The sequence below is a fragment of the Maylandia zebra genome, linkage group LG14 (genome assembly GCF_041146795.1).
Source record: "Maylandia zebra isolate NMK-2024a linkage group LG14, Mzebra_GT3a, whole genome shotgun sequence".
Classification (NCBI taxonomy): Eukaryota; Metazoa; Chordata; class Actinopteri; order Cichliformes; family Cichlidae; genus Maylandia; species Maylandia zebra.
In genome coordinates, this window is record NC_135180.1 from 22,850,979 (window position 1) to 22,878,449 (window position 27,471).

Consider the following 27,471-nt stretch of genomic DNA (forward strand, 5'->3'; position numbering starts at 1 on the left):
TGTAATATGAGTCACATATGATTCACTGAATTTGACAGATTGCAAGTTTCCGGTGCTGTTTTTGCATATGGCAAAATGAATACAGATAAAGCATGTGTCTGTAAAGGTTCTCAGTCATCCAGGTCATCATAGTCTAAGGATGACATGATAAACCACATTTTTATCAACTGTGTATTTATAAAATATGGAAACAGTTTTAAAGTTTGATACGTATTCCTAGATTGTCGTAAAAAAAAGTTTTCTTCTAATTACATTTTTATGTGTTTCAAATTGTAACAATTTTAAGATTTCAATTTGGTTTCCCCATTTTCAAAAAATATAAATCAAGAGTAAAAAGTCTAAAATCAATCCTGTGGCTGGAATTGGTCAAAATGGTCAAATTGGTGACCAATTTAAAAAGGAAAGTGGCTACCGTGGCTCAGGGGGTTGGGAATCGCATCTGTAACCGGAAGGTCGCCGGTTCGATCCCTGGGCTCTCTGTCCTGGTCGTTGTGTCCTTGGGCAAGACACTTTACCCTACTTGCCTACTGGTGTTGGCCAGAGGGGCCGATGGCGCGATATGGCAGCCTCGCTTCTGTCAGTCTGCCCCAGGGCAGCTGTGGCTACAACTGTAGCTTGCCTCCACCAGTGTATGAATGTGAGAGCGAATGAATAGTGGTATTGTAAAGCGCTTTGGGTGCCTAGAAAAGCGCTATATAAATCCAATCCATTATTATTATTATTATTATAATGGGATTGTTGAAATCAAAGGCTCCACAGGGACAAACACATGAATTTTGATACTTTGTATCCACTTTGAAAGATTTTACAGTCATCTTCTGCATTCATAATAAAAAAAAAGCATAACAAATAAAGTTCTTAGTTTTTGAAACAAGAACCTGACCCTGTCCTTACACGTTATTACTAAACTGTGTGTGGTTTAGAATAATTAATGCTAGTGCATCATAAATTAGTGCTCAAAGTACAGTTCTTTACTCATTTTATCTGTCAGTATGGCCTCGTGCTCCCCATCCCTGAGCCACACCGATGTGCCAGCAATAATCCAACATTTAATCTCCACTGAGCTTTGCTTTCTTTTTTTGGTGCGTAATCACGTAATTTCATCACGTTTGCAATTTTGCAAGTAGCTTTAATCACTGTACAAGAAAGTTTCACTGGGTGACATTACAAATCAAAAATCAGGCTAAAGTTTAAAAGTCAGATCCAAGTCTTAATAGTGAAAACTATCTCAGTGGACTCCTATATTAAGTTAAGAGGCATAAGTGGACCACCATGACCAGCTTGCTTCTCTTTACTAACTATATTCTATTTTAATGAATTGATATTTGTTATTTTAAAAAAATCAGGCTACCAACTTTTCTCATTCTTTAACACAACTTATGGGATAAACTTTGCTGTTTGTTTGTTTATCACAGAAAGGCCATCTTGGCTCGATCTACTGGACGCTCTGCAATATCCCATAAAATTTTCCATTTATTATTTTCCACCTGCACCTACATTCCAAGGTCAAATGAGAGGCGGGAAAGAGACTGCAGGGGGGGGAAGCATGTTGTTATATACTTGATAACAGCATGGTCCTGACTTCCTCAATAAAGACAATAGTGTTCAACGATCACTTAAAATCAAACACATACACAGACACAAATACATAGAAGAAGAAGAAGAAGAAGAAGAAGAAGAAGAAGAAGAAGAAGAAGAAGCACGTCAGGAGAAAAGCTATTTAGAGCAAAGTATTTTTATGTTTGGCATGCCGGCTCACAAACTGTTCCAGAATTGAACTTCCTTCTTTCTCTTTCTCACAAAAAATGATTCACTGTAAATCATCACCATAAATGGTACTCGTCCTTCTTATCAAGTGAAGTGCCAGCTTTCGTCGCGCCCTATTTCCCTCTTGCTGTGTCTTGCAAATTCCCCTTTTTAAATATCAGATTGGAATATTTATAATATATTAATTTGAAACTGAGGGACAAAGGAACATCTTAGCATTAAGATAAAGCAGGCAATACACCATGCACTTAAAATAGCACGATTTGAACAGTTTACATGGTGTGGAAATTGCCACCTTCCTGTTTATGATACCACCAACAGCTTTGTCACAGCCATGTGCTTTTACTGAACATAAGACTACAGAAATGTTAACTGTGTACTCACTATAAGAAGTCTGATCTCTAATCATGTGCCATGTTTTCTTGATACTTATAGTATTTCAAAGGATAAAGAACAAAATACACGATATCTGACAGGAACTGTATTCACTTCAAAGTAAGAGTCATTTTTGTGAGATATGGGGATACGGTTGCTAAGACACAGCTGGACACTAACAAAACATTTGCATGGAAGTGCAATGTGACACCGTGAAACCCAGCAAAAGTAAAGAAAAACAATTAAAGGGAAAGTAGTTTCTCAGAGTAGTGGAACATCACATTACAACAACAACAGTAATGGGTCAAATGAAGTGATTTTGAAGCTTGCAAAAGTGAAAGAAAAACACATGCTTTTGAAAGGGTCAAAGTGCAAAACACTGCTGTCATTACCTTAAACCTGCACTGGAGATCCCAGCTGATAAAAGCAGTGAGAGGGACCACTTTGAGTCAGCAGTAACTTTCAAAAAGTTGAGGACGAATAGCTTGGGAGAATCACGTCATCAACCAAAGCACAAAAATAAAGTACAAGAACCCAAAAAATGTGCATATTTAATACCATATTCTGCCCTGTCTGTGCAGATTGTACATCTGTTACTAGACTGAACATGTGAAGTGTTGGTAAACCCGACAGAAAACGCTTAAATTTGTCAAAACTGTCAAATAATGTAGCACATGTGCAATGTTTTTACTACAAAGTGATCAGTTACAAGGTACTACTATGAATTATCCCTCACCCATGGCACAGATCGTTACTATAAATCCACTTTTACACACTTTTACAGTGTCATCACAAAGGCCCAAGTTTGTTTTAATCAGTACTACATATATCTGGGTGTGTTTGATCACAGCCAATACACTCCACCAAACAAAGGTGGCAGAGGAAATTGTGAGAGAAGATTACATCAGGCCAAACTCCACATTGCGCCATTTACAGGGAGAGGTTGGCATCATGACAACTTTGAATAGTAAGTGCTGACACCTAGTGGTTACACATTACATTACAACCAAGTAGACGGTTCGTCTGTGAAGGGAAATAAACCACAAGGTGGCACAATGTGACAGCAATAAACGTGTTTGCCACAAAGCTGTTGAAACACATGCTGTCACATTGTAAAATATACGCTTAAAAAGTTACTCTGGTTTATTTTGGTTTTGTTTTAACCCATGAGCAACCCCACCAGCAGATACAAATACTGTGGCAGTGCTGCAAGGAAAGCTGTCTGTGCTAATTTGAAGATTTAGCAAATAAACAACAGAAAATACAAAACTCTGTGAACAAGCAAAATAGTTCCATTAGTTCATAGATCTTAGTTCATAGGTGTTGCTTTCTTCCCTCCCAGAAGTAATTGGGTGCATATAGATGACATAGATATCTAAGCTCAATCACTGCATGAGGAGGTGCTTATCTGGCTTCAGGACTTGATACGCTGCAAGATTTTAACAGAGTTTTCCCAAAGTCACTTCAGAAATTTTTCCAACGGTATGCTTTGTAACCTGAGATTCTAGACACGACAAGAAAGGTTTTGACTCAGGACTGCAATAAATCTTTACATTACTTGCTCTCCATAATGGCTCTCTCTCTCTCTGCAACCTATATTCTCTCTATATGCGCAATGAGTAAGAATATTAAAAACAACCAATCATCTACATCCAACAATAAGGTGCTGGCAAGGACAGTGTGGACATGTGGTTATATAGTATAAAGCACATTTTGTTGCAATTAATCAGAAAATTAGGGGTAGGGTTTAAATCTTTCCTTATCCAGTATCACACACATTCAGAAGGGACACTGTACAACAGTGAATTTAAAAATTTCAAACAACAAAAGTACAAATCATAGTTTAGGTGAGCCTCCAGGACTGTGTAGGAGGAAAGAGGAAACTGTAACAGTGCTTCCAAACAGAAACAAGAGCCATAAAAGTGCATTGTCTGAGCAGGTGTTTGGTTACATTTTACTATTCATTTTTGACATTTGTTCAAGATAATTTGGAAGAAACTAGGATCATAATAGCAGAGATTGTGAGATTGTACTACATTCATAAAATATTTTTATGTAAAAACATTGATAAGCACCGTGGATGGTTTCTCTGCCAACAGCAGGAGGTAGATTCTAAGGGTATTAAATTCAAAATGATATTCTCACATGTTTGGGCTTTTTACATGAAAACTCACTAAAACATCAAAGGATATCAAAATCTAAAGGGATTAGCATCCCCTAATGTTCCGGCAACAGTGTGTTCCAGCTCTGTGAAGGGTACTCGGGATGTTAACAGAAGCTATTGCACTGAACAATGATAATGAATCTCATGACAATGAGAAAATAAAAAAGGTTAAGGTAGTTATCAGTCATCACTGTACTTGAAAGTACAGGCTGACAAAGGTTCTGTCTGATTTAAAAAACAGATTGGATTCAAGATGAGCTTGAACGTTTATATGAGTATTTTTAACAAAATATTTAAGGAAATGTCACTTCTTTGGTTTTTACACGTAAGCTTTTACAAAAATTTACTTAATCCTTGTAAAAAAAAACACTTATTTATCTCGTAATGTATAAATGACTGTGACCCTGAATGCACAATTTCACTAGTGTGAATGTAGAGATAGTCGGTATAAGATGTAAAGATTATTATGCACAATAGCTCAAGAACATTTAAAGCTGTATCATTGTTTTTTCCCCCTGTATCTTAGGTCTTTTATTCTGATTCCCTCAATGAGCAGTACAAGGATTACCTGATGTGCCAGATGCATCTCTATGTCCTGTGTCAGATACTGCACACCATACCGAGATATCTCTAGGTTTTGGCTAAAAGTTGTTTGGAATTACACAAGGAATTACTCCTTTTCTGTTAACTTAAACTGTTTTATCATTAGATTCAACTGAGGAATTGGGAACAAATATGTTTTGTGACAGACTTTTAGAAAAACATGTCCTTAGGTTTGAAGAAAAAAAACCTGAAAGATCCTCAGAAATACTGGAGAGCTGTATTGCTCAAGTCCAAACTATAAATAAGGTAACAAGTGAGCGCACAGTGCTGCACGTAACTTTGGGGTTGTCTTGGACAATTCCCTGTCTTCAAACTGTTATGCCAGGAAGATAATTCATCTGTCACTTTTTCATCCAAGGAACCCTGATAAGTTAATGTGTGTTATTTCCAAGGCAGAGTTGGATCAAATTGTTCATGCTTTTATCTTTTCTTACTCAAATTATTTAAACTCTCAATTTAACCGTCTCAACAAATCATCTTTATACTGCCAACTGCCCAAAATGCAGCTGCACATCTTTTAACTGATTCAAGGGGAAGGCCTCATATCTCCCAAATTCTAAAATCTATTCACTGGCTTCCTGTCAGTTTCATATTAACTATTAAAGCTTTGAATTGTAACACACCCCAGTACATCGCACAGCTTTTATCGACCCACTATTCCAACTGGTCCCTTAGGCCTTTGTTTGCTACTGCTGGTCCCATATAGTCACTTAAAACACATGGAGGTTGGGGTTTTGGGGTGGAGGCTCCCAAACCTTTTCACTAATTGTTCCCCTAATTTTGCTTCAGAAGGTTTTAAAAACAAACAAACAAAAAAACTCTAGCTAAAGACACTTTGGGTAATCATATCTCTGGCCTTGTACCATTTAAGCATCCGTTTAGCCGTTTTTCTTCTATTTAAGGTTCTTTTGGTGTCAGGCACTTTGTAAAAGACGCTTTATAATAAACTTTAATTAGAGACGCTTGTTGGATCAGGCGTACCCTTAACAACTTGCCTATGAACATTTAAATCTGCAACACTGAGCCTGCTAGTTAGGATTTTTTATTATGAATCATAAGGACCGACACGTTATCGGTTTCCTGATGCTCTCTGTGTAAAGACAGATACTCACTTTGGTGAACTGGCCTTGGAACATTGTGTGCAACATTGAAAAAAGAGCTTGACATTTTATTTTAATATAAGCACACATTTATACGATATTTGGAGATCAAGTCACTTGTTATAGTCACAATGCTTTACAAAGTTCACATGAGATTACTGCATTGGAAAACATGTTTATTTAAAAATGTACTGGAAGATGCTCTCTCATCTAAGATGAAGAGAAAGCAAGTTAAACTACAATTCAGGTTAGAATTTTTTTTCTCCCCCGCCCAGTAGATCAATTACAATTTTCGTGTACAAAACAGAAACATTTTAATTAAATACATTTTTTTTAAAAAGACAGCTTCCATTCTTTCTCATTGTTTTAGTTTCTATTGCATTTGAATGAATCATATTATACACAGCATAAAGTCATTAATCTACATTTGTAATCATGTTTTCCCCCTCTATCATTCACGCATGGCAATTTTAAACAATAAAGTGCTTTTTTTTTTTAATTAAAAAAAAAAAAACAACCTTCTCTTCAATCAATCTAAGATACACTGAGAGAATACCTGCAGCCCTCTTCAAGACACTGGAATCTGACGGACACGTGCACATTTACACACAAATACTCAATCCCACACACGAGTAGGCAATATTTTCACCTGGCTGTTTGTTCATTTATACAGTGTATGTTTACTCTGTGCTTTGTATATGAAAAGGTCTCGAGCACGCAGACTGACTGAGATTAATCGTTCTGTTAATTACTGCTAAGTTTAACTTAGACATCTGATTCTTTTTGCTATCCATCTTTTGTTTTTGTGTGCCTCTTTTTTTTCTTTTAAGGGGGTGGGTAGATTTGTTCAACAGCATCCACACTGACGGTAACTTGTTGTTTCCATTTTGTTAAGAACAGTTAAGAATCAAGCTGGATCTACGCGCGCGCGCGCGCGCGCACACACACACACACACACACACACACACACACACACACACACACACACACACACACACAGTTTCTTCAAACCCTGTATTGTCCACTGTCAGTGAACATCTTGCCTCATATGTGAGCTGTGAATTTCAGTCATTTACAGAGGACTCTCCATCAAGTATGTAGAACAGCTTTACTTCTTGAAAATCTGTTACACACACATTGTATCTACTAAAGATTAAAAAAAAAAAAAAGAAAAAAAAAAAAAGAGGTTCATGCTGGATTTGTGTTTTTACTGCACTAACATTTTGAGAGGCTGTTGCAAAAGAGCCCACACGTTATGAACCCTACATAGTGTGCTATACAGTGTCAAACTATGGTGTAGAGCTGTCCCCATGCAAGACTTAGTCCTTCAGCCAGGACCGAATGAGTGCCACGGCGCGGCTGTCCACTGCATCGTGGCTGACAGCCACTCTTTGCGTTGTCATGGCCCATTTCTTTTGTCTTGCCCACATCATGAGACAAGGGCACTGTCTTACAGTCGAGAGGGAGCAAAGAATCTCATGGCATTGATTTCTACTGTGCTTCCATTGATTTACCACTTTTGCTCTTTGTGTTTCACTTGGGAAAAAAATACACGAGAGCAGAGTAAAAACGTTGATATCTCAATACACCGCTGATAACTGAACAGGCAAAAACTGCAATAATGTTTTTCAGCTTGCTGTGTTCATAGGCGATTCAGTGAGAAGCTCGAGTAATTTTCCTTCTTCTTCTGCCACGACGTGCAAATATGACCTTTGCCATACAATCCTGCTCGCTGTGCTCTACGTTTCAGCAGCCCGGTCATAGGGCAGCAAAAATATTACATCACGGGCTGTGATGTGACTCTGACAGCCGACACTTGAAGAGCTGTGGTGATGAATAGCTTAACGGCATCTCTCTTAATGATCACAATGTCCATTAACAGTTAAGGAAGGCACGTAATGCTCTGAGAGTGCTCTCCAGTCACTAGATGAGATTTATATCCTGCTGTTTTGAGTGACAGGCACTTGAACACCTTTCTGTCCTGTTGCTATGGATGCAAGAACAGAAAAGGCATATTAATCGTCATGCAGCAACAAATTACACCAAATGAAACAAGAAGTAACGCTGCTCACAACCAAGAAGAGTAAAAACAGAAAACTCACCCAATCGGTATTTCTCTTTAGCCTCTGCTCTCTCTTTGGCATCAAAGTACCAGACTGTGATGGCATAGCTGCAAGAGACAAAAAGGCTGAAATAAGAATAAAAGCTCATCTTTTTATGGACAAAGAACTATGGCTCAAAAAGGGGGGGAAAAAAAGAAGAAGAAGAAAAAGAGACATTGTCTGTGAATTTTATAAATTGATAAAGCAGGAACACAATGGTCGTAACAGTCACAATGTCACAAAAGAAACAAATAAAAACTAAAGTCGACCAGGCCGCAGACGTCACAGGCAGCATAGGGTTAATTCTTGCTGTTTCTCATCTCTCCTGTGGGGCTGTATTGTTTATTCCTGTCTCTCATGTCTTTGCCTTTCCAGCACGAGTCCTGCAATCGAACCTTCCTCCCCACTCCCTCCCACCGACCTCCTCAGGAAACACATATTTCCTGCCTCCGGCCCCACCTCGCCCCCCAGCAGTCAAGACGCAGAGGAGAGGAGATGGGAGAGTAAAAGGCTACGTGCCACGTGACCTTGTAAACATGCAAACGCTTACGTCGGTCTGTAAAGTGGGTCCGAATTATCTCGTGTGAGCATCAAGGAAACTTCAACCCATGTGAAACCCAGTTTTCTATACACACACGTAATCAACTGTAGAAAGACACCGACAATGACCACGCTGAAGTAAAATGAGAATAGAGAGAGGGGAGCGAAGGGAAAATATAAATGTAATCTTTTTTTAACCTGCTGGAATAGTTTTGATAAAAACATATATTGGTTTCTGCACAAAAAGCCTAAACTGTATGTTAATTATGATGTACTTATAGAACTGAGCAACAGAAGACAGTTAGCTGCCAATAACCCATTGCATGATTTTACATGAATTAATGTGCACGTGTTACTAACCGAGTTGAGTAGGCTGGCCTAACTTCATGTGGGTTCCTGCGGTCAGACCAGAAGATGAGCAGCCGGTCGAAGAGAGGTTCAACTTTGGCTACCACATTTTTGCCTTCAGGATAGATCTGCAGCAACCCACCTTGTTTCTACAAACAAGACAAATGCATAACAGAAACAGAAATACTTATTTCCAAAGTACATAATGCGAATCCCTGAGGGTTTACCCGGGTTACCAAATACAAAATAATAATAATAATAATAATAATAATAATAATAATAATGCAATAACATTAGATGCACATATAAACTAATGATGATTAACTTGTTTTTCTCATTTCAACTGAGTGAAACAAATAGTGGAAAAAAATGTACCTTGGCATCCCAGTTCTTGTTAAGATAGTAGATACAGGTGATGCACCGTCCATCACCGTTAGGGTTGTCAATGTGGCGCACGTACCCTGCCCCGTTACCTGGGTAACAGGCAACCATGGCCTAAAAACAGAAGAAATGGGATCATTAGTTATAACTTGATACACCATTATAACAAAAAACACAGAGTTAACTTTTGATTTTTATTCTTCAGCCATATTTGTAACGTAGAGGCAGGACTGTTTGAAAGGTCGGCCACTAGCAGAAGATACGAGTGATGCAGTGCAGGAATGATGCAGCTACCCTCCTCCTCATCTCCTGCTCTAATCATCTCTCACATTTGGCTTTTCGAACCCTCTGCAGTAAACCACACCACCATATCTATCTATCTATCTATACACATATACACACACACACACACACACACACACACACACACACGAGAACTATTTGAATATTTAATATTTTCCATAGTGTTATTAAGTGGGCAGCGCAGTAAAGCAAAGAAATATGTCAGAGTTCAGCAAAGAAACGATCTGCAAACAATGGTTTCACGCTGGTATTTCCCCTGCTTGACGTCTGAGAGTTGGAGGCTGTGAAGCAGGAGAGCACTGCTTTCTCTGGGGAGACAGAGGGAACTGAGACCTGCGTGAAAAGTCCTTCGTTCAATGCGCATTCCAGACGAGGGCCACTACAGGGCCACGTGGCTGTAGGCTAAAAAATAGAGCTGTGCCAAAATATGATACATACAAGGCTGTGTGACATATTCTTCAGATTAACTGGGGCATATTTGTGCTTCAGTAACTTTCCAAACTGTCTCCTCTGGCTTTAAGTCTCCTCAATATATGAAAAATCTATAGCCGATTCACTTACTCACTGACATCAGCTTTTGCTAGCGGAGATTGTGGCTGATGCATTTGGCAGCGTGTAAAGTAACGATTTCATTATTATCTCTCCAGGTTGACAACAGAAGAAGATACTGTCATTGTCTTGACTTATACTGTTCTGCATGGGAAGCAAAGCTTACAATACGAGTCAGCGCATCACTTTAGCTCAGCTGAGCAATACTATTATTCATTGCTAACAGCTTCTGCAATGCCACAGTATTGATTTAACTCAGCTGATGCTATCGTTTAAGTTCTTGTACTACAGTGTGCAACTTGTACCCTTAGGAAATGAAAGCCTGCTCACATAGATTTCTAAGACAAACACACCTGCCCTAGTGTTGTTTGTGAAACTCAAAAGTGACTGTAACACTTTGTGGAGGAGAGCTTTGATGCATGCTTTCCTGCTCCTCTTGCTGGGCTTCATAGAAAAGTGAGCTTGATTGTGTGACTCTGCTTGGCAACAATTGTCTGCTCTCATTACTGACCAGTGCTCAGAGTTAGCGCTCATTAACCTCTAGACCTCTTCTTCTCGACTCAGACTGCCAAACGGTGTCCATGTCAAAATGAGCAGACTAATTGTACAAAATGAAAAACGGATATTTGGGTGTGTTGCTTATGATCATCAGAAGTGTCGCTTTACTTAGAATTTATTTCAACAGAGTCCCTACAATAATACAGAAAAAGCTCCCAACAATCAGATGACCCCTATGAGCAAGTACTCGATGACAGTGGGAAGAGAAAAAAAACAAAAAAAAAACAACAACAACAACAACAACAACAACAACAACAACAACAACAACAACAACAACACCCTTTTACAAATTTCCAGGAGAACCAGGCACTCTCTTGGGTTATTTTGACTTTGATGTCAAGGTCACCAGGATTAGAACTCGTCTTGAGATTTCTATTAGATGTACCAATGGCATTGTTTTCAAAACCATACGTCGCCTTGTTCGTGAGTTATTGCATTCACAAGATATTTTTATTTTTATTTTTTAAGAAAACCTGACCTCTGACCTTGAGATCGAGATCAGTGAGATTCAAACCTGTCCGAGATTTTTAGTAGATAGACCTAAAGTATCTATTTGAAAATCTTAGGTGACTTCCTTTTTTAGTTATTGCATTTACAAGATTTTCAGAAAAATATGACCTCTGACTCTTTGGGGTTGAGGTCACTGATATTCAAACTTATCCATGACGTGCAGTAGACATACTTATGGCATCAGTATAAGCTCCTATGACGCCTCTAATTCTGTGAATTCTATCGCAGTCATAAACTAAGTTGTCCAAGCCACCCATCCAGTGAAGTGACAATAGCCCGTCAGCCTTTTACGGCTGAGGAGTGTAAAAAAAAAAAGAAAAGGTTTGCCTTATAATTGGTCATTTTCGGCTTTTTTTGAACAACTGATCGTTTGTTTTGATGTGCTAACCCTTAGGACCTCTACTTGTTGACTTGGCAACATCTTCATGCCAAACAGTGACAAGAAGAAGAAAATACCAGACAGGAGTCTACTTTTAGCACCCTGCTGTCACTGTCAAGTTCACATATTACCTTCTGCTGCTGACCTTGTACCACAGTGATAACAGCTGATCGGTCTTGTGGGGGTACGTGCCCTTTTGTGCAGACAAGAAGCTGCTCTGTTGTGCAAAGGATAAATATGCACTCTGTCATTAAACAGACAGCAAACTGTATAAAGGTATACTTTGGTTTTGACTTAATTCAAAAAGGAAACTATTCAGGTTTAGAATACTTATGAGTATAATTTTTATAAGTAGTTTTATTTTAATGGCAGCTATCTTTGAAGCAGAGTGGATTCTGGTAGGCAGTTTGTGATCATCTGAATCGCAGCTATTGAGAACGGGAAAATGGCATACCAGACATTTTGATACTCAATGACAAATTAGATTTTTTTAACAATGAGTGTAAATATTTTGGGTGTGCATGTATTCGAGGAAGTATGGTTTCCCCCATAAATGCCCCCAAACTGTCTTAACAGCTGTAATTAACCACAATTAACATGTGATATGCCGCATCAGGCACCTCAGGCCTAGCCCTGAAGCATAAACACATTAAACACACACTGATACACTGTGGCTATCAAAGCGTACACAAGAAGGGTATATAATTTAGAAGATGAGTTATTGTTTTATTTTATTATTATTTTTTACTTTAAACCTACCTGAGGTGAAAAAAAAAAGTTTTCTAACACAACGATAGTATTCAAATAAGTTTCATATACATCCACATTGCATCAGTCTACACCTGTCAGTTGCAAAGACACCCACAGACACACAATACTCGGTCAGCTAAACAGCACAAATTGATCCTATCTGTCATTTCTGGCCCTCCTCACCTCCTCATCTCTCCCCTCAGTAAGTTCAAGTCTAACTTGCACCAACCACATGCCTGCCCGGGACCAGCATTAATGCTCTAATGGCAGCTCTGGGTAGATACCCAGGTGACGGGCAGGCAGGCAGAACAAGCTGTTCTGGAGGAGAACAAAAATAAACTCCAATGCCACATGCATATTCAGATAAAGGGAATTATGGTGGAGGTGGGGGGTGGGGCTGGGTGAGGGGGTGGCTGAACAAATACAGGCATTGCCGTTTGCCAAGGTGATCGAGTAAAAGAGAGGGAAGGCATTTTTATGCGTGTGACGCACAGCAGCGAAAATGTTGCAAGTTGACTGTGATGACTCCAAACGCTAAGGAGAATTTCAGAAACAAAAAGTTTTCAGTCTGGGTTTTGGTGGTAGTTATGTTTCTATAAACATTTCAGGATTTGTTAACCTTCAAGTAAACTGTTTTAAAATCCTCTTTGAGTCATATTACTCATCTGCTGCAACAGATATAGACTGCACAGATCGGTTACTCCTTACGATTGCAAACATTACTATTTTAAAGTCCCCTGCGGATCCCACAAGCCTTGTGCATGTCTCCCAAACTCTATGCTATGAAAACATAAGAGAAGTGTGTTAGCAGGCCAAAAGAAGTCCTCAATCTCCACCACATTTTGCCGTGTGGCAGCCCTGAGCCCTTTCGGATGAATGGAAAACGTGAATCAAAGTCAACAAGTCATTGATGGTGAATGTTTTGGAGCTGCTCAAGGACTCTTCGGTAAAACAAATCTTTTTCAATTCCACAGTTGAGACCTGCTGAGTCACTAACTGTCAAGCAGCACAGTATTTTTGCTCCATTTTCAAAACTGATTACTCAGAAGCAGCCGGGAGAGCAGGAGATTTCATATAAGGCAGAAAAAGAGATTATTAATTTCTTCCAAATTGAGAATGAGATAAGAGCCCAGGTGAATAAAACGGAATAAGGCTGAACTGCTCTGCCACTCCCAGCTCATATCTCTGCCGTCCTTCCAGTTTGATGTCACGGCCCGCTGCTTAGCCAGATTCACATCTAGTTTGCTGCTCATATAAGCTGAAGGATGGTTTTAGAGTGTGTGAGAAGGGGTGTGACTTGGACTAGGTGAGTTCAAACAATAACTCTATAATTGTTCCCTAGCAGCATATCGTAACCAGCAATACTGTGATCCAAGTGAGTGTCACTCTCCCATTCAAGAATAGCCAATATCTGCTAACATGCCCAGGCTCTGGATTCACTGCAACTCTGTGAGTGTTTTGAAAGAGGCGGTAGACCCCTCTTTCCCTCGCCTAATTAAAAAAAACAAAACAAATTTGTCATTAAGGTTACAAAATGTGAGCCTCTAAAGCTGAATCACATCAACACAGCACTATCGCATTTGGAGACATTGCCGCATGACAAGATATAAATGGTTAGAAACACAATCATATTCAAATATAATAAACAGCCTCTAGTGTTAACAGTATATTACTCGGGGTTGTGTGAACATAACACAAAGGAAACCAAAAAAAAAAAAAAAAATGGTGAGATCATAGGCTGTGCCCTTATGAGTCAGTCACACTATAGCCACAGTTGCACTCATTATGTATGAGTCAGCCCTGAATATTAGCCTAAGCAACACAGTCAAACGACTATTTCTGTAGGTGTTAGCATTTGCATGTACACGATACACTATTTCTTTTTTTTAAATAAAAAATTAGCAGCTCCACATATTATGCACCAAGCCTGGGTCCTTTAGAGTAGTGGACCTTGCATAACATCACATTAAGATGCATTCAAAATGATAGGCGAGCGTCCTTATAAACACCAACTTGTCATCAAAGGGAAACCAAATGTTAACTGTTAAAACTAAAATCTGGTTCTATTTACCATAGATTATCTGAAAGGAAATTAAATTGATTTAAAAACTGAAAATCCAACCATTCATCCATCCATGCTAGGAACTCAGTGACTAGCCTGCGTGTTAGTATATGACTTCTGGCTCCTGCCTGCACGGTGGCACTGCTGAGCTCTAGGAGGGGCATCTAAGGACACTTTACTGCAGAAGACAGACAGTCCTAATATGCCAAGCTTCTGCTGCATCGCCCTTTCTCGCTTACTCATCACTGTCTTCCCTTTACCCCCTGATCCACTGCACGTTCACATCTCCTCTAACCCATCCCTTATCTTTGAGACTTTCCCAGTATCACCTTGGGTCATGTAAACTACATTACCATTCCTTTTGTTAACACTATAATCCTTGCCTTCACCCCCCCCCCACGTTCTCACAGGCAGCGAAACCGGCCTTCTGCTGACTAACAGTAGACAGGCTTGGGGGAAAAAAGTGCTACTTACTGCTGGTGCGGCATTATTTTGGGCATTGCCAGGCCCTCTTTTTCCTCTCCTCATCTCTTTCATACACAATGCGCAGCTCTACTCTGTATGGGCCTGTTACCAAGGTAACGGCAGGGAAATATTTTGCCCAAGTAGCAAATAAGGGGCTTGATAAAACGGGAAAGGAGAAAGGGAGTAAAGGACATGGGAAATGAAAATGTGGAGAAAAGGAAAAGACGAGAAGAAGAGCAGAACACCAAGAAGAAGGAAAAAATACAAGTGCACTCTGGACAATGAGACGAGAGGACGTACCCCACAGTACCCACACGGTGCCCCTTCCATGTATCTGTATTCTGTACTGCCTCTTTTCCTTTCCTTATCACTTCCTCTTTCTTTCATGCTCACTCCACAATTGCACCTATTGCAATGCTGTCTCTCGCACTAATCCACACAAACACCCCGTCAGGACATTTTGTACTATGCGGCACGGACCTTTTCCTTTTATTTTTATGCACCAAGAGCGCACAATGTGATTTTGGCCTGGGAACAACTGCCGTTTAGGTCTCGAACATTTTCACCAAGGGGTCACTCGGTTTGTTATCCCATCTAAGAGAGAATAGATGACCAAGTAGGTAAAAGTTAACACAATACATTGTGAAGGATGTATTATCCTTCACAATAAAACAGTGGGATCTAATAATCAACCAAGATTGACTCACTGTCCTCCTAATTTCATGGCACTGCAGAAACTGGAATCAGCACATTTTACATTTACAGCGTTAAAGTTCTGCATTGAAGATTTGCATACTGTTTCCAGGGTTAAGTGTTTGCTCTTTTGTTGTTGTTGTTTTCAAGATCGAAGTAACACCTTCGATGCGTTATTGACTTCAAAGATAAATCCACTTCTGTCATGAAAGTAAGCTGCAGCTTAAAGTGTCAAAAGATAAAGAGTGTTTTCTAATGTGAGACAGGCTACACGGCAGAATGCCATTCAACAGCAATGCACAAGACCTTACTGTTACCGTTTTTGCACTCTGAAGTGCAGGGATGGGGGTAATTGTGGAAAACTGGGCATGTGTTACCCTTACACAGCTCTGCTCAGGCATTATGTTAAAGTGGCTTCACTTTACTGAAGCAGCGCTGTCGGCCCAAGTCTAAGGGAGCAAAGGCGGCTGCAGTGAGATAAGCACAACAGACCTCGTTTAAACAGTCTCAAGCTGACGTAAATGGTAAGACATGCATTTAGGGCAAGGTGCTATGTGCAGTTGAGCAGAGTTAGCAAGGTTGTGAAGGAAGCACTATGGAAATAGAGGTGAAAAAAGAATATCCATCCATCCATGTTTTATTATGTCAAACAACAAAACAGTTGTTTGACATGGTTTCAAGCAACTTTTTACATCTGTGTGTTGTATTTTGCATAGACATAAAGATAAATGCTGGCTAATTTGCTACACCGCTGCAAAGACTTGTGTGGTTGCCAGATTGCAGGCAACAGCTTTCCAATGCGGAGCACTAATGTGTCTATTTTTTCAGATCAGATCACATTTGGTCAACATCAAGAGCCATCCTGGACGTCTTTTCCACATAAAACAGGTTGCGCATTTCAACAGGAGTAAAAAAAACAAAAAAAAACAAAGGGAAAAAACCCCAGCCCAGACTGGCGTGTAAAACACAGACAGGGGGCGAGCATACAGTGCCCCTAACAGATATACACAGAGATAAACACATGGAAAAAGACTAACAAAATTCAATTCTTTTTTTTTCTTTGCTCTTCTACAATGTTTTTCCCAAACTATTGGGGAAGTATTTTGTAATTTTGGGGCTCATTCCTGAGGGCCGCACTCTGATAATTGTGCACTGTGTCTGAAAAATATCAATGGAAAAACTGGGTCACGTAGTGATGCTAAAGTAAAATAAGGGGGAAAAAAAATGCTGCTCACGTGGCATGAGATATAAGATAAGGGAAATGAAAACAAACACTCCTCTGCCATGCCTGTGCCATGTTTGTGTGGGTCAAAGTGATGATAGAAAATTCTGGCAGAGATAAAGCGATGGCAGGAGGAGATACAGCCCCGAGTTTGTTTTCTTCTTCTTTAGGGTGCCAGAGGTATGAAGGCAGGGACTAGGACGGGGAGATAAACTTCGGCAGGCCTAAACCTAGTGCGAGTAGGACTGCAGCCCCTCCCTCTCGCATGTGCCACAAACACAGGGCTCATCTTGACATCCTATCAGCAGGAGCCCTGCGCACTCTCCCCATGTGGTGCGATGGTGTGTGTTTGCCTACCCACATGTCGGCATTATAGAAGGTAAAGCAGGGCAGACAAGACAGCCTAGCACAATTTGAATGAGGTCAGACTGACGCTCTACTCTGGCATCCTTTATTGTCCTCAGTTTTCTCTGGCACGTTTCTTTTAAAACCTCTCACCCGCACCCCCCTCCCCCACTCCTCTCACCTTAGTGCGTCCGTTGATGACACAGTTCCCAAGCTGTCCATTGGCAGAGCTGTACATGACGGCCTCATCTATGTGAGCCATCAGCACTCCAATGTTCTCGCACCCGGGCTCTTTCCCCTCCACCCAGGCGATCTGGTCGCCCCTGATGTTAAGGGAGGGAATGTTCTTCTGGCTCACCAGCTGCCCACCGAGAAACTTCCCATTCTGATTTAGAGTCTCCACCTCTTCCAGGACTCTGTCGCCCAGCTGGGAGCCCAGGAAGTTGTCCTTTACACAAATCCCATAATACGTCATGCAAGGGACGATGTACTGCTTGGCTATGCGCTCTGCTGACCAGCCAGTCCCTGCAGGAAGTGGTGGGTTACGGGCAGCATGTACCCCGGGTGTAGCTGAAAGGCCTGAAGAAGCCACCTTACTGTGCCCACTGTGCTGATTATTATGAGGGGCAGCGTGGGTTAAGGAAGCCAACTGGTTGGAATGGGAACTGTTGCCACAGTTGACAGCAACTGAGAGAGGGGCGACTGCTCGAGCCACTCTGCTGGTTTCTGTGGATTTGATTGCAACGCCTCCCTCTACCAACCTTCTCCGCTTCCAGTCTGAGTCCCCTGAAGCGAATACTGGGTCCATAGAACCTCCTGGTCCAGGTGACCCCACGCTCTGGCTGTTAACAGTCTCTGGCCCAATCTCCCGATTCTCCCCACATCTCTTTTTCTGCTGTTGTGCCTGTCTGGTTTTTAAGTCACCATTGAGTCTCCGCATTACTGACGGGTGCTTCTCATGAGCAGTCCAGTCCCCGTTCTCCATCAGGCAGGCTCTGCTGGTGAGGGGGTACCCGGGGCCCTCCGTTTGCCCCTCCACCCCCGTTACTTGGGCAGGGTAACCATTTGGCGTCTGAGCCAAAACGCCTGAGTGGTTGCCCTCTACAGTTGCAGAAGGCGACACCACCCCGCCGTTGTAGAGCGGCACGCCGGTTTTGCATTGCTTCGTTGGGGTGGTGATTCCCGGGGAGTCAGTCTGAGAGGCTAGATCCGCGAGCAACTCCGCCGCGGTTGGACTGCCGACCGGCGCCGCACATAAGCCATTAAGCCCCATGTCCGTCCGGTGCGTGTGGTGAATCTCTGTCGGTCCGCTGACAAACTGCCTGCTGTTCGCTCCTCTGTCCTGCTTGTGTGAAACTGCGACGGATCCGCGGGCTGTGTTTACAAGGTCCGTCTGTTCCAAACTCTCCATTTCATCTCGTCATCTGCTGGATGCGCACGTACTTCACGTCCTCGACTCATTTTCTAGCTGAGCCGCTGCTGCTCTCTCTGGGGGAGAAGATCCCTGGCGCAACCGATGGAAGTTTCATGACTAAGTCCTCCTCTGCTGCCTTTGATTCCTCCCATTTCTCCGGTTTAAATACTCTGAAGCAGCGTGTTTGTTTGTCACCGTGTCTTATATATACATTCTGGGAGTGTGTTGGGCATTTCTGTGAAGAGCAAAACGATACACTTTAGACCTATTAATAGCACAGTGCAGACCACCTGTCACAGCGAGCTGAGGTAAATAATTCCTAATATTTATGTGGTGCAACAAACTCCTAGTTTGGGCTATATATGCGGTATATAGGCCTACTCGTAGTATTTTTTAAGTGGGAGCAAGAAAACAGTGCAGCCTATACATTTTTAAAAATACAATCCTAAGCATATGCTATCAGTGTAAAGAAAATGAAAAAATGTGCAGGCTAATATTTACTGCAGCTTTATACCCAGATTTTAGTCATTACAAAGAAGGAAGGTCAAAACAAGTCACTTTTACACACAGTTGGGCTATACCACCTTGACAATGGACACGAAAATAATAAAAATATAATATAGGATAAAATGAGCACTATAAAAGGAGCTTTCAATATAAGCTTCGACATCGTGAAGTGTATTAAATTTTGACGAAACCCCAATTAAATTATTTATATTTCGTCTTTGTCTGCCATTCATTACCAACTTAGCAGCACCACTATTGTTAAGTGCCCCTTGAAAAAAAGAGTGAAAGACTAAACTGGTTTATTGAACGCCATTAAAAAAAGAAAAACGTCCCACAGAGTATTAAATAAGTTAAATATGCAGGTTATGGGGTCTAAAAGCGTTTGAAATTTCTCGCCGGGAAAGCACAATCCACTGCTTACCTACGGCAGCCTACAGCAATGCAAATCCTCGGCGAGCGTACGTGACAGGCTGAGAGTACGCATGTTATTTCCGGGATTGTCTAGCTCGTGCGTCCGTCCCATCCAATTTTCTTGTCGGTTATAAATAATATCCAGGTGGCGAGGGCAGCCAACGGCGGCCTGACACATTAAACCGGGCGGAGGGGCGAAAAGAGGAGCCCGGAGATCCGCCAGGCGCCCTCAAAACACCCAAAAAAAGCGCTCCCCGTTGTGTCGGTGAGCGCCCCTAGTTTGTGTCTGCCTCCCCCCACCCCTACTCTCTTTCGCCTCCTCCCACAGCTCTCTCTCTCTCTCTCTCTGTGTCTCGCTCCAACCGCGGTTTACATGCATGCAGGCCGGCCATGTGACTACTTGCTACTATAGCCGACCTACAGCAGCAATAACATAAACCGCCCGTGAGAGGAAAGAAAAATACTATAGAAAATAATGCGTTTATGTTATTCAAAGATTTTAATATTTATTTAAACAATACCAGAATGTAGAAAAGTTGACTCGAAAGTATAAAAACGTAGGATAAATATCAGACAAATATCTTTACACTGTACTGGTCGGGGGCAAATATTCACAAAATAACGCTGGAATATTTAATCTGCAAAACTGAATATCCGTCTATCAATACGTGATTTTTCTGGTTTACATAATTATTAAAATGATAACCTGCATGCGTTTGAAGCAGAAGAATCAAAATGCATGCAATTTGTAAATCAAGTACTTAGATAGATACTATGCATATTACACAGATGCTGGCTTTATAGTTTTCTGCAAATGCCCACGTCTTATATACTGATATAAAACATCATAAAAACATCAATATAAGCTCAGCTGATGCCGCAGCAGCTCAGCATCTGTAGAGCAGGGGTGTCAACACAAGGCCAAGGCCGGCACACATTTGAACCGAGTCCTCTGGACAGCTTTGGGAAAGTTTCAAAACAGATAAAGACCTCCTCCATGGCTATTCATAGTACACTAACACACTTAATAGTTAAACATTAATATAACATTTTATAATTATCATTATTGTTTTACAGTTGGTAACATAAATAAATGAATAAATAAATAAATAACAACTGGAAGTCTGGGCAATAACATAAATAACATTTATTTCTTACAATCTAAGCCCAGATCATTGAAGAGACTGAAGGGTTATGCTGCCAGATTTCATTTATTTATTACAGCAGCATTATCATGTACAAAAACAGAGACTGCATGTTGAAACTGCACTTCTTTTGCTTATGTTTAGATATCATACTGCTAAACATGTGGTTAAACGTCTTTACACTGAGAGAAAGAGAAGTTTCACTGGTTCAGCCCTCCTAAGATAGAAGTTAAATGATGTGACATCCCTGCTATAGAGTTTATAATAATTTGGAAATTTAAGATGTTAAGGGAAAGAAAAAAAAAAAAACAACTATCCAAACCTACCTGGCTCTGTGTAAAAACACAACTACCTTCTTGTTAAATCATTGATTAACTGTGATTAGGCCCATTAATGATAATCTGATTTCAATTTTAATAGCCTCATCAAGCCCGATTCCCACCAGACATGGTGAATCAAGAAATCACTTAAATAGAAGCTGTCTGACAAAGCTGAGTAGCCTAAAAGATGTCAAAAAATGACACATCATGCCACAATCGAAACAAAAACCTGTGAAACCTAGTCATTGACATCTCTCATTCTGGAAAAGGTTACAGAGTCTTTTCTAAGGCTTCAGTGAACCACAGCACAGCACATTATTTTCAAAAAGTTGGAATAGTGGTGAACTTTCCTGGGAGTGGCCAGCCTACCATACAGAAGGTCACAGAAGAACCCAAAACAACATGTAAAGGCCTCACTTCTCTCGGTAAAGGTCAATGTTCACGAGTCAAAAATAAGAAAGAGGCTGAGCAAAAACAGCATCTGTGGAAGAGTTCTAAGGAGAAAGCCACTGCAGACCAAAATGAACACAAAAGGCTCATCTTGCATTTGCCAATGCCTTCTCGATCCCCAAGGGCTTTGGGGAAAATCTTCTGTGGGCTGATGAGACAAAGATAGAACTTTTTGGAAGGTTTGAGTCTCGTCTTGTCTGGCATAAAATGAACACAATATTTCACGAACATCACACCATTCCACAGTCAAACACACTCAAAACCAATTGTTAGAGAGAGGTAAGTTTGGATAGCGGTTTTCCCTTAAATAATGAAGTTATTATTCAAAAAACAAATTTTGTATTTACTCAGGTTATTTTGGTCTATCATTAACATGGTTTGATGATGTGAAACATGTAAGTGGGACAAATATGCCAAAAAACGAAGAAATCAGGGACGGTGCAAAAACTTTTTCACAGCACTGTAAGTCTGCATACGTTTAGGCGCACATCTGTACACATGACACAGAGGCTGATGTGCAAAAGTCAGAAGTGCAAAGTCCGAACAAAGTGTTCTCAATCTGTAGTCATCATGGGTTTGGTTAGACACTTTGGTGGGGGGGGGGGGGGGGGGGGGGGTTGCCTGAATGTAATCTAATTTGCATTTAATTTGACTTTTTATAGTTCATTTAATCACAGAGCAAAAGGAAATTAGGTAATGTTCTGTTATGAGGTCAGGTCAAGGGTAAGGGCACTGGATTAACGCCTCACCCTGAGGGATTAGGGGCAGGGCATATTGACACAGCATTGGCATGCCGCATGCATCCTGTGTTTCAAGTGCAGCCCTATATAATCGTATGGACTTGGAGAGCAGCCATGTGAAATGTTCGTGATAATATCAGCAGCTATGCATTTTATGTAAATACACATACAAAGGCGTGTAATGGCTTTTTAATGGACCCATACTGAGTCTTAAGATGCCATAACAGACTATTAATAGCACATTTACAACTGCTGGAACGTTTGCATCTAAAATGATGCAACTTTATGCAGTAGAGTAGTTGCAGTTTTTACAGGAGTATTTACAGGATTTGCAGTCCTGTGAAAAACATCCCTATGTCTTCAATATGAAATAAGATTGTAAGTAGCACCCAGATGCTGCTAATCAAATGCAGTCAATGTATTGATCATCAGCAAGTGTTAGCACCTCTATAAAAGCAGACATTTTGACAGTTTACTAGTCTGGAAGATTCTGGTGCCTGTTTGCAGAATGTCAGAATCTTTTCAGGAGTGAACATCCCAGCAAATTCACTCTAAGGTCAGATCCTGCAATGCTCAAAACAAACAAAAAACAACTGCAGAGCTACATCACAGTCTCTACAAGCCACTGGACCTGGACACCTTACAATCACTCGACAATGAACTCCTATGTAATTACAACATATTCTAGTGTCAGATGCGAGGCTATTTGTCTGAAAGCTGAAGCTTGGTCAAGATTGGGTCGTGCAATAGGACAATGAACCCAAGCACAGTAGCAAATCTACAACAGAAGGGCTGAAAAAAGAATTAAGGTGCTTCAAGGGCACAGAGAAAGTCCAGACCTCAACATGATTGAAATTCTGTGGCGAGAGCTTAAAAGAGTTGTGCATAAATGAAAGGCCACAAATCACAATGAGCTGAAACACTGAAGTTTGTAAAGAAGAGTAAGAAGAAAATGTTCCCACAATGATGTGAGAGACTGATAAAGTCATACAGAAAGTGATTTTACCAAGTTAATGCTGCTAAAGGTGGCTCTGCAAGAAAGTGAATAATGATTCGTGGGTTTTATTGCCATTCCATGCATTCATGGGGTGAAATGAAATTTGTAGCCAACAAGAATAAGAATGCAAACAGAGCAAAATGTGCAAAAGCAAGGGATGAGAGACAGAGTTAATTAAGTATAAATAAGAGTAATGCATTATTCTTAGTTGTCCAAGGATTGTGCAGAGCCCTATAAAAATGTTCTTTTTCACATGCAAAACAGTGTCCATTGTATACGTGTGTGTGTGTGTGTGTGTGTGTGTGTCTGTGTGTGTGTGTGTGTGTGTGTGTGTGTGTGTGTGTGTGTGTGTGTGTGTTTACTATAAACAAAGTCAATTACTGTGAGTTTTAGCATCTTAGCTTTAAGTTTGTGGGAAATACAACCAGTTCCTTTCTTATCAAAAGCTGTATAAGCTTAGATTAAATTAACTGCTCTCTGTGTTTACTGAAGACTTGGTTTCACTTCTTCTTCTTAGGCAGGCAGCTGAGATTTAAGCAAACCACAAAACCCACCTAAAACCTGTTTCAGTGCTTTGATTGTGTCCACATTAATCACACAAAATTTCTAAAAAAGCAAAAAAACGCTTGATTAGTGGGATCTGAAGATGATGGACGGGTGGATTTTGTTACCAGTCTTGTTGTCGCCTCCTGTGTAAAGTCTTTTAAGATAAAATTCAGACGGAGATAATCTCGTGAGTGTGCAAACATGACATCAATATTGGGCTTCTTGTCTACTTCTTTGAAAGAAAAGCAAAATAAAAAAAATAGATTTATTTAAGCACTCTTCATGGGGAAGAGCACACACGCTGCGACGAAGCTGAAGGACTGATGAAGTTAAACAGGTTAAGGTTACAACGCGACCCGTGAGGCTTTTGATCGACTGCGTCTGGGCACATATTTACCGAGTCGTTGAACTCGGCTGAGCAAAGAACACTTCGCAGTCAGAGATCAAAACTGAATTCCAGATTTTGTTGTTACTGCATCAGTGTAGGCGAAAAGAGCATCCTTTGTCGAAGACTCAGGTCATAACCAGCTTATATAACAGCAGGGAAATTTGCTCTATTCATAGCTGAAAACATGCAGCACAACACAATACATGTACATCATATGATTATGTAAAATCTAACAGGAAGAATAAATAAAAAACACCTGATGTACGATATTTCGAGTAATGGAATACCTTTAAAGTCTGAAATATTCCATGACATTAATCTAACTGGCTGTTAAAAGCTCACAGGCTAATGTAAAACTATAAAAAAGATGCCTCACTATTTAATAAGAACCAATATTTTTAGGATCAACATGAAAACCATTTAGGAAATGTTCCAGTTGTTGTCTGTCGATCATGTTTTTGTTCACACAGTTGTCACAAAGTAAGTGTGAAAGGTCGTCGTATTGACCAGCCCATCAATATGTTTTGCTGTTGCTCATCACGGAGTTGTGGGACATTTTTATCAGTGTTGGAAAAACAAGATATCATTGGAAGCGTGTGACTTTCCGTGAGGTTAACTCTAATCTTATAGACATGTGCTTAATGGGACTTAACAATTCAGCATTCGTCTTAATTAGGTGATTTTCAAATCTTACAGCCTACATGGTAAGCATAGTTGACACCAAAATAACACGGGCCCTCCAAGATTTGCTGCTGGCAAGCAACCACAGGAGTCAGCTTACAGCTTTAATAGCAGTGATAGATGCAGGATGATTCATTGTCTGGCTTTGACTATAAAGGGTAAGCAAGTTCCTGCTTTGCTCCTAGAGTCTGAACAGTTAGCCCAGACTTTGCAGGACATACAGAGGATGGTGATATAACAAGTGCATAAATGGTTAACCTCGCATGCAGGCTCCACAAATCAGTGCAAGAGTTATTGTCAGCGAAAACAACTCGCCTCAGAAATAAAATCTGGACTCCCAGGAGATCAAAAGCAAAGCAGCTCCAAAATGGAAGGAAAAAACAAGAATGGAAAAAAACACATTCACACACCTGCACCGTTAAATAACCCCGACAGCTTCCCATCCTGTATCCTGTAGCAGAGGCACAGAGAATTTTATAACTTGTATTGCAGTGCTTGCATAACGAAGTGAGGTAGAAGTGAATGATCGGGCTGAAAACAGCACATTAGTACATTCAGAAAACACGTTTGATTTATTTTTCTGCACCGGTCACACGTGCGCTGACTTGTTAAGCTCCAGTCTGTGTCAGTAAATGTCAGTAAATCATTTGTCTGACCAGCTGACACTTACATCTAACGCTGGTTTGTCCTGCCGATTGAAAAACAGAGCAATAGCTGCCAAGGTCAGTGCTCCCAGTGCAGCTGGCTGGAATCCCCCAGACTATGTAACGCAGACTAGTGCAGCTCCGCACGTATACACATCTCCCCCTTTCCTGTTCCTCCGTCCATCTATCTGTCCCTTTATTTCCTTTTTGCTATCATCTTTGCTACAGGGAGAAAGCAAGGAGAAAAGCAAAGAGTTAGCACACAGCTGAGACCTGCACCATCTAAGCTTTTTGTCTTGGTTTTGATGTTCTTTCCATGCTTGAAAAGCAAAAAATCTGATGCAACTTTGCACCAATTCTGCTCTAAATGCAAACTTAAACTACACCAGATTTTTTCGTCTGTAACAATATTATGTTTTTTCTTTACTTTTTTTATGTTGCTATGTGTGTCAAAACTAAACTAGATAAAAATGGAGGTCGCTTATTGCTTTGTGACCTACATTTAAAACCTCGAGTTAGGGATCATGGCTTTTATTTTGGAACAACAACAGACAGTTATTCAATCAATGGGTGAAGTTATTTAGCAAGTTGCATTCATAGATTTGTATATATGCATCACACAAACACAGAAATTTGCTAAAATTAACATAAGTATAAATTATACTTTTTTTTCTATCATTATAATTTCAGTCACCTGGAAAAACTGAACACAGACTTCTTGGATGTTCTGACAGTAGAAAATATAATAATATGACCAAGGAAGCCACATTATTAAGCATTAAAAATGCTCTCAAAGGCACGAACACGACAAACACAATCAGGCCTTGGCAGATAGGCACACAGCTTTGTTTTGGGTTTATTATTTAGTGCAGTAGCTTTGCTGCATGGTCAGTCCTACACACAGTTACTCTTTAAGTGTTTGTTTCACTTTTCCAGACCAGCAAAACTGAGAAAGGAGAGCCAAATGCTGCTGGACGCGTGACAGCGCAAATGATGAAGGTCATGCTAGTCCAGTGAAATGTACACTAACTCTAAAAATAGCGAGCAGGACTTGAGTGTCAGACAATTTCTGTTATCTTTGTTTAGAGAGAGTGGGGAATATTCTAGAAGACTACACAAAGGTGGAAATTTAGTAAATGGATGCTAGAAGACAAAGTGATGAGCTGGTCTGAAATGGGAAGCTAATGAAAGACAAATATTTCCAAACACACAAAAAAGAATATGTCATAATAAAACAAACAAACAAAACAATAAACTGAGAACAAAAAGGGTTTTAAGAAAAAAATATGTGATTAAAATATGAATATGGCTTTTAAAATAAAAAATTGGGGTGGGAGTAGAAGAGGACAGAGAGTGAAAGAGGCTGGTGAAGATGTAAATCGGGAGAACTGGAGGACCAACTGTACTGCTAGCTTTGCTTCAAATAACTTGTACAACATACTGTCAGTTTTAGTTATGACTTCCATCTCTACAGCATCACCACAGCTAATCCATTAAAAATGACATCCGTTATATAGTATTGACACAATACCCAAATGACAGAAATGCAGAATATTGTTAAAGTCCAGCTTGTTTGTAATCTGCTCTTTAAAATGCTGTTTCATTTCGTCCTGGCTGATTTGGCAGAACAACACAACACAACATGCACATCTACATCTGCATTAATCACTGAAGCAGTATCGTCCACTGCAGGTGCAGTTGTACACTTGATTCTGTGGAGTTGTGCTCAAAATAATATGGCAGCACTAGATTTTTTTTTAAAAAGACACTGTTCATTAGTAGAAATTCCTGAATGGGCTTAAAACCATCATCTGTGAACACGATGTGTCAGTGCATCCTCAAATACATGATGCAACTATGATGCAAAGAAAAAAAGATGTTCTCAGTGCACAGTTAAAAAGCCAGAATCTGTGATGATGATGATGGATGATGGTATGGGGATGAACTGGGGCATGTGGCTGCACATCTGTGAAGGCACCACTGGGACTGTATAATATACAATAAGCTGATAG

General features: G+C 40.4%; 1 protein-coding gene across 1 annotated transcript; it reads right to left on the reverse strand.

Moving 5' to 3' along the window:
* Positions 1-6,168: 6,168 nt before the first annotated feature.
* Positions 6,169-19,864, reverse strand: egln2 (egl-9 family hypoxia-inducible factor 2). The gene is made up of 6 exons (XM_004543677.6): positions 19,559-19,864; positions 17,398-18,865; positions 9,375-9,494; positions 9,012-9,148; positions 8,112-8,179; positions 6,169-7,996 (listed from the first exon to the last, which is right to left on the reverse strand). The coding sequence occupies exons 2-6, from the start codon at positions 18,625-18,627 to the stop codon at positions 7,944-7,946; spliced, it is 1,608 nt and encodes a 535-aa protein (XP_004543734.2). The 5' UTR covers positions 18,628-18,865; positions 19,559-19,864; the 3' UTR covers positions 6,169-7,943.
* Positions 19,865-27,471: the final 7,607 nt, after the last annotated feature.

Coding starts and splice junctions, on each gene's coding strand:
- egln2 (XM_004543677.6), bottom strand. CDS start 18,627: ATGGAGAGTTTGGAACAGACGGACCTTGTAAACACAGCCCGCGGATCC. Junction 9,149..9,374: donor ACAAGAACTGGGATGCCAAG/GTACATTTTTTT, acceptor TCTTGTTTGTAG/AAACAAGGTGGGTTGCTGCA. Junction 7,997..8,111: donor TAAAGAGAAATACCGATTGG/GTGAGTTTTCTG, acceptor TTGCATCCATAG/CAACAGGACAGAAAGGTGTT.